At 39.5% G+C, this 7,906-nt stretch overlaps 1 protein-coding gene across 2 annotated transcripts; it reads left to right on the forward strand.

Moving 5' to 3' along the window:
• The first annotated feature begins 2,316 nt into the window (after nucleotides 1–2,316).
• LOC147005881 (zinc finger protein 322) lies at nucleotides 2,317–7,156 on the forward strand. 2 transcript variants are annotated; one of them, XR_015046515.1, is made up of 3 exons: nucleotides 2,317–2,438; nucleotides 3,112–4,893; nucleotides 6,458–7,156. XR_015046515.1 is itself a non-coding variant. In XM_085834734.1 (2 exons), exon 2 carries the CDS (start codon nucleotides 3,413–3,415, stop codon nucleotides 4,643–4,645), a length of 1,233 nt encoding a protein of 410 aa, XP_085690860.1. In that variant the 5' UTR covers nucleotides 2,317–2,438; nucleotides 3,112–3,412; the 3' UTR covers nucleotides 4,646–5,646. The 2 variants fall into 2 exon arrangements, 1 of the variants encoding a protein (XP_085690860.1); XM_085834734.1 differs by lacking the exon at nucleotides 6,458–7,156 and having other exon boundaries at nucleotides 3,112–5,646.
• The last annotated feature ends 750 nt before the right edge of the window (nucleotides 7,157–7,906 follow it).

Raw genomic sequence — 7,906 nt, forward strand, 5'->3', positions numbered from 1 at the left:
ACATTCAACGTGTACATAATGTTTAAATCAAATCAGACATATTTATCTTCTCCAACTATTTATTATTTTTTCATGGTTAAAAACTTGCAAAATCTTTCTAATTTTATAGCTTATTTCTGGCATCCTCAGTTAACATATGTTTATTAGCATATCAGTACTCTTTATAACTAAGTTTGTGTGTGTGCGCGCGCGCGTGTGTGTGTGTGTGCGTGTGCGTGTGTGTGTGTGTGTGTGTGTGTGTGTGTGCGCGCGTGCGTGCGTGCTCATACATGTGTTTCAATTACTGGAGAATTTATAATCCATGAATAATCCATGAATTTATGTGTGTTTGTTTGCCAGGAGGCACTCGTGAACCCCAAAGCCCACCAAGGAGCCATTTCCAATGTAATAGCATTAGGGTCTCTTTATTACAAGCTCAGGCCTGGGCTCTCCTCTAACCCAATCCTGACACACAGCAGGATGGGAAGAGAAGGCAGAGCAGCCTTGAACCCACAGGTGGGTGCTCTAAAGCAAGACTGAATACAATCACAGTCTGAAGGTACATCTGAAGCAATCAGACTAATCTTTGATTAACTGTTGTTAAGAAGTAGCTAGGTAGTAATTTTGGCCAAGGACAAGCCATGGTATCCTTCCCTGTACATGGGTGTAGCTTGAGTTCTGTTGCAGGTCAAATTTTCAGGCTTCTTAAATTTCTTTAAGATGGGGGCCAGTCCCAAGATGGAGTAGGTTTGGCCTCTCAAGTTAAGCAACTGCTGTACTACTGAACTATATTCTCATCCCTAGGCAACTGTAGCATAATACCACTGATCAAGCTCATCTTTCTGTGTTTGGCTTACTTGAGCTTATGAAAGTTAAGATTTTTATGATATCTAAAACAAAATATATACTAAAGATAATTTTTAAATGATAGTAATACTTTGACTGTTAAAGAAAAATTTGTTTAACCGTGAACTGAATTTCACTTGAATTTGTTTTCAAAATGCTTATTACCTTTTCAATGACAGAAGTCCCAGCCATGTGCTCAGTGATTAAACTTCATCAGCAATTGACAACACCTCCTTTTACTCCTATTCAAAAGATAAATAAAGAGAAGTCTGACCCAGGAGGAAGCGTTTTAAATTCAAGTACTTTAATCTTTTACAGATGAAATGTACGAATATAATAATATCCTTTTATAATTCCATTGAATTGATATGATAAGAAAGGACTCAACAGAAAATACAGATTGTATGGACAGATATTTCACAGAATGGTAATTTCACAGGCTTATAATATATAAAAAGACACTTAATCACATCAGTGTTCAAATATAATTGGCAAAAAGTCCTGCAGATAGATGCATTAAGCTGAAGCAAGAGATCAAATTCCTAGCTCCATCTCCCTGACCCAGACAAGCTGCAGCCTGTGATCTTTGCCAGATTAGTAGTGTGGAAGAACATCTGGGATGAGGACATGATCCAAGGCTCTGGGCACAACCCAAACTCTCTGTGCTCATCAAGCACAGGGTCAGTGTTTCCTCTACAGCGGGAAGTTTACAGTGCAGATTAGTGAGTGCATACTACACACATTGTTGGACCAAAAATATTGATTGAGCAACTGATTATGTCAATGATGGCCCCAGCAACATAACCCAATAACTCCGGGTCACACGAAAAGACTACACAAAAAATAAAGACACGCTACATCTGAATCTGCTACCAACTCTTTACTGCTCAAAAGCCAAGAGCCCAAGAAAAGCCATCATCAAGGAGGCAAGGTATTTCTCCTGCTCAAATATTCATTTCTTCCATTGCACTTCCATCTAAATCTGTTACTAAAACTATTCCGCTCCATCAACCATTTCAAGTACTGATACCAAAGACATAGTGTGTCTGATTGAATATCCTGGAGAGTACATTGAAATCTAGTTATACAAAGTAAACTCCAGCTATCAGTCAGATAAACACATTGTACTGGCTAGTTTTATGTCAACTTGGCACAAGCTAGCATCATCAGAGACAAGGGAGATTCCACTGAGAGAATGCCTCCATAGAATCAGACTGTAGGCAAGGCTGTAGGACATTTTCTTAATTAGTGATTGATAGGGGAGGGCCCAGAGTATTACGAGTGGGAGTCCTCCAGGGCTGGTGGTCCTGGGTTTTATAAGAAAGCAAGCTGAGCAAGCTGTGAAGAGCAAGCCAGTAAGAAGCACCCTCCATGGCCTCTGCATCCGCTCCTGCCTCTGTGTTCTTGTCCTGCTTGAGTACTTATCTGACTTCTTTAATGATGAACTAAAATATAGAAGCGTAAGACAAATAAATCCTTTCCTCGGGAAGTGCCGCCCTAGGCGGCGGAGTAAGCGTGCAGCGGGTCCTCGAGGTCCTTGGCCATGAGAGGGGTCCGGGCCAGGCGCGGCGCCCTTGTTGTCGCTGTCAACGAAAAGTTGGGAGGAGATGCCTGTAAGACTGTCCTGGAGGTAGTAATGGAGCCAGGCTCGAATGCAGTCTGGAGCCTTCCTGAATGTCTAGAGAACCATGGGCACTGGGAGGACCCTCCCCCAGCCTTAAGGGCGGAGATTAGTTGAGTTCCCCCGGAATCCGCAGAATCTGTTTGCTCAAAGCATTCCATAGTCATTTATTTTTAGCAGCCTTGGTCCTGTGTAACTTTGCATTCATGAATCGTATTCCTACAGTTTTTAGTGCACGAGGAATGAATCTTTGATCTCAGAAGTTGAAATAATAATGCGCCTTTCAGTCACCTGAGCGTTTGAGGTAGAGGTAGGAGGATAGGGAATTAAAAGCCAGCTTAAGCTGCCTAGCGATTTTGAAGCCAGCCTAAGCTACGTGAGAGAGACTCTCCCCGTCTTAACAGCAAGAAAAACAAGGCCCAGGGCTTTGTTCTGAACTTAAAAATCTCTCAGCTAGAAGAATTCTTGTTATTTTGTGTAGAGCAGGTCAGAAAGAAACTGCTTCTTGAAGGAGGAACGGAAACATTAGAATGAGCAAAATTTTGCTGAAGGATGATGTCTGGATTGGAGAGTGCATGGGACATTATTTAAATGGCCTACTGTTAAAAGGAAAAATGTAAGCTTTGCAGTCATGTTCATTCAACATTGCTGCTTTTTTCCTCTAGCAGAGGGCAGAATTAAATATTATGAGTACTTCTGGATTAGAGACCTTGTGGATATGAAAAAATAGTCGTTGGGTTCTTGTTAAGAAAGCTGTTTTTTTTAAGTTTTGATTTTCTCAAGACATAAAGTGAAGGCTGCTTTTCATCTGTCTGCATTGTTGGTTTGGAGGTACCAAGTAAGAAACTAATGTATATGATGCTGGAAATTTTTAAACACAAGCTGCAAATGAATGAAAGGCTTAAAAAAGATATATTTTTGAAGTTACCAGAAAAATGACTATGAAAACAGGGATCAAGAAGACTGATGGAAAGCCACTTAGGAGAGAACCATAGAAGATGTACACTTCAGAAGAGAAATGTAACCAGAGAACTCAAAAACGGAAAACATACCATGTATGCCCTCAAAAGGGGGAAAAAGATTTATATTCGTGTACATGAGATTACTCAAATAGATAATCAAACATATCAGTGCCTTGAACGTGAACAAAACTTTTGTGAAAACTTAGCACGAATGTGTGAGAGAACATATACCGAGGAGAAACCTTATAGATGTGATATGTGTGAGAAAACCTTCATCCAAAGTTCAGATCTTATTTCCCACCAGAGGATCCATAATTACGAGAAACCTTATAAGTGTAGCAAATGTGAAAAGAGCTTTTGGCACCACTTAGCCCTTTCAGGACACCAGAGAACTCATGCAGGTAAAAAGTTTTATACCTGTGACATCTGTGGCAAGAATTTTGGTCAGAGTTCTGATCTGCTTGTCCACCAGCGAAGCCATACAGGTGAAAAACCTTATCTGTGTAATGAGTGTGATAAATGCTTCAGTCGAAGTACAAATCTCATAAGGCACCGAAGAACTCACACAGGTGAGAAACCGTTTAAGTGTCTGGAATGTGAAAAGGCTTTTAGTGGGAAATCAGATCTTATTAGCCACCAAAGGACTCATACCGGTGAAAGGCCCTACAAATGCAATAAATGTGAGAAAAGTTACCGACATCGGTCTGCCTTCATTGTGCATAAAAGAGTTCATACTGGGGAGAAGCCGTACAAGTGTGGTGCCTGTGAGAAGTGCTTTGGCCAGAAATCTGACCTTATTGTACACCAGAGAGTCCATACAGGAGAGAAACCATATAAATGCTTGGAGTGTATGAGAAGTTTTACTCGGAGTGCCAACCTAATTAGGCACCAGGCAACTCACACTCATACTTTCAAATGCCTTGAATATGAGAAAAGTTTCAACTGTAGCTCAGACTTTATTGTACATCAGAGAATTCATATGGAAGAAAAACCACATCAATGGTCTATGTGTGAGAGTGACTTCCTCCTAGGTATGGACTTCGTTGCCCAGCAGAAAATGAGGACTCAAACAGAGGAGCTCCATTATAAATACAGTGTATGTGATAAAACCTTTCATCATAGCTCAGCCCTTCTTCAACATCAGACAGTGCACATTGATGATGAATACATCTGTAATATGAGTGAAAAAGGGCTTGATCTAAGTTCTCACGCATCGGAAACCTCACGTATGTCTTGACAAGAAGTCATGTAACCTTAAAAATATATTTACATATCAGAATTCAGTAAGTGAAAGACTCCTAGGTAAATTTCAGATTTCCCTTAGATCTCAGACTTCATTGGAGTTCAGAGAGTCTACAGTCTTAGGAACTGTAAGAAAAGTTTAAATGCAGAGAGTGGCCCTGTCAGGACACCTTTATTAGCCACAATTGCAAAGAACTCCACAAATGCTCTGGGTTTTGGAAAACCATCACAAGATTCATATAGGTAGGAAGCTTTACAATGCAGTATGAGAGCTCTCCAGCAGTGTTAAGTCCTCATTTTTACAAGACAAGTCACACCAGAGAACAACCATGTAAATGTTTTGTATTGGCAGTACTTCAGACAGTGTGTATGTCTTATTGGATATCAGAAAAATCACCCTGGGGAGAAGCCCCAGACATTACAGGCAAAAAGCTGCTTACAGAACTCTGACTTCCTTACCCCTCAGAGAAGCCATACTGGGGTAAATGGATATTTGGGTGTGGCGAAAACACGTGTTGGAGAGTCATACTTGGGTTTCCATCCTCCTAGACGAAAATCAGAGGAACAATAAGTATCTGAATGAAGAAAGCTTATTAATGTTCAGCTCTTGGAGCATATCAGGGAACTCACATTAGTGAAAACCCGTAAATGCATTGTGTCTGAGAAGCTAGAAAGAAGTCTTACTTAGTCAGGCCCCAGAGAATGAGTTCTACGGAGGAGTTGTTCCAGGAAGAGATCTAATTGTGGGTGAGAATCTGTATATATGCTGTTCATAGTTGAACCACATTGTGGAAAAAAAAAAATGAAAAAACTAGAGTTGTATGGAAATAATGCCCTAGCAACCCAAAAGCTGGAGGAGCTGGGGCAGGCCAGCGCGGGTCGGGGGAACTCAGGTGAAGATGCTTTCCTTTTGTCTCAGCCAATTAATGATTGCTTTAGTTTCACTTTAAAAATTCATAAATTCAATAAAGGAAAGAACTGTAATCTTGTGTATAAGTAGGGTGTGATTTATTGTTGGAAAAAAGCAGTGCTTTGATTTTTGCTTCCTGTTTGGTTTTCCTGTGTGTTTCTTAAAATCCCATGGCTAGAATGGGAATGGTGTTTTGCTAAGAAGTAAGAAGCTAAGGAGTACTTAGCTTGGGTTAAAATTCTTAGCTTCCCTTTGGCATGATCAACCTCAGCAAAAACCAGAACACTCAGTTCTTTGCTTAGTGTTGACATCTGCCCTCAGAAGTGTCCTAAAATGTCTAAAATTTCTTTTTAGAGTTATCACTGGGGTCGTTGAAATTTCATATTTATAGATTAATTTATTTTCAAGTCAAAATGACAAATTTTAGGATACTGGTTATGATGATATTATAGTATTCAGGATTCTGTGACTTGCTTCATCTCTTTTAGTGATAGATACTTTAACAGCTGGCTTAGAGCAGAAGGAATAGGGAGCAAGTTGTAAGCCAGAGAAAGTAGAGGAGCGATGCAATGAAGCATTTTTTAAAGGATTTATTTATTATTATACATAAGTACACTATAGCTGTCTTCAGACCCCAGAAGAGGGCATCAGATCTCACTGCGGGTGGTTGTGAGCCACCATGTGATTGCTGGGATTTGAACTCAAGGACCTTTGGAAGAGCAGTCAGTGCTCTTATCTGCTGAGCCATCTCGCCAGCCCAGTGAAGCATTCTAATAGAGAAACAGGACACTGATTTTTGAGGATCCTGACTCCAAAGCTAATGTCCTCCTTCAGTCTATTATCCTGATACTTGCAGCAATTAAGCTTCATAATGACATTTTTTTTCATTTATTTCAGTTCTATCAAGGAAAGAAAAATACAATTTAATTCCAGGGACAGGATTGCAATCAACACAATATAAGGTATATAATTGTTAGAAAAGTAGTCCGCAGATTGACCTGAAGTTTAAGGATAAATATGTGTTTCCAGTCCAGTGGGGTAACTGATGGTCTTTCACACTCTTTGGATAGCTCATGACCCAAGCATTTGTCAAATGGTCACTTCTCATTTGCTTTCTTTGACTTAAAAGACTTAATACAAATATATCAAGTTCCTGTATATTTGAGACTGTATAGAATTTAATTATTTTATCGCTAATCAGTAATTGTCCTAGTTTTATTGTAAGTTCTTTAGTGAACTCCTGAATTCCAGGGGGTATTAGTGTTTGGAGTCACAAAGTTTTTCTGGTGCTACCTTACATGTGACTGTAAGCTCTCGACCCGATAATTGTTTGATAATCATAATCCTAAGGCCAGTGAATTTAGCTCAGTAAAGAATCTGGTTCAAGTATTTTTCCTTTTTAGAAAACTGATTGTGTCAGTTGTTTTGTTCGATTTTGTTTGGTTTGGTTTGGTTTTCTGAGACTGGGTTTTTCTGTATAGCCTTGGCTGTTCTGGAACTAGCTATGTAGACCAGGCTGGCCTCAAACTTACAGAGCTCCTCCTGCCTCTGCCTCCCTAGTGCTAGGATTAAAGGCATGCACTACAACCACCTGTCTCTGTGTCATATTTTTTGACATATTTTTTATGTGCCAGTAATTTTATAAATAACTTTAGTACTATGAACAATTATCCATTGTGATAAATACACATGAGATGCATATTTTTCTCTTTGGGGAAAACTATGCCTATCACTAGTAAAAGTTTAAAATTGTGATACTTAATATTGGGGGTGTGACAATGTCAGTTTACAAAAAAAAAAAAAAAAGGTTATTATAATAGAAACACCATGGAGAAATAGACAAACTTAAACCATCAGTAGGTTGGTGATTTACCCTTCCCTCAGCCTGTCCCACTGGGAATTGTCTATAGTCTGAAACTAAGTTAATGGTGGACCATTCCTCAAACGGAACTTTGAGGATGTAAATCAGGCCTGAGGCCTTTTAACTGTGGTAAGAAGGTATTGGTATTACATAACATAACCTGAGGTTGGAGAAGACCACTTAGGAGCCTGTAAGCAAAGCTAGAAGGTAACTTCTGGGATGGATGGCAGTCCCCTTGAAGCAGTGCCAACGCAAATCTACCTCAGGTAAGTAGTCAGAATAACTATTTCAAGATTTCAGACCAAATGAGATAAATCATGTTCCGTCCCATGTACTCCTCTATGCTTATTGTTTTTTTGTTGTTGTTGTTGACCTTTAATTCTTAAATAAAGATTTGTTGTGAAATACTCCAAAAAAAAAATAAATAAATCCTTTCCTCCTGGGGTGACATTTTAATTACAGTAATCATAATCCTAACTTTTGTT

This window comes from Mus caroli, unplaced genomic scaffold (assembly GCF_978045245.1).
Source record: "Mus caroli unplaced genomic scaffold, Mus_caroli_1 scaffold_2, whole genome shotgun sequence".
Taxonomy (NCBI): domain Eukaryota; kingdom Metazoa; phylum Chordata; class Mammalia; order Rodentia; family Muridae; genus Mus; species Mus caroli.

Coding starts and splice junctions, on each gene's coding strand:
- LOC147005881 (XM_085834734.1), top strand. CDS start 3,413: ATGGAAAGCCACTTAGGAGAGAACCATAGAAGATGTACACTTCAGAAG.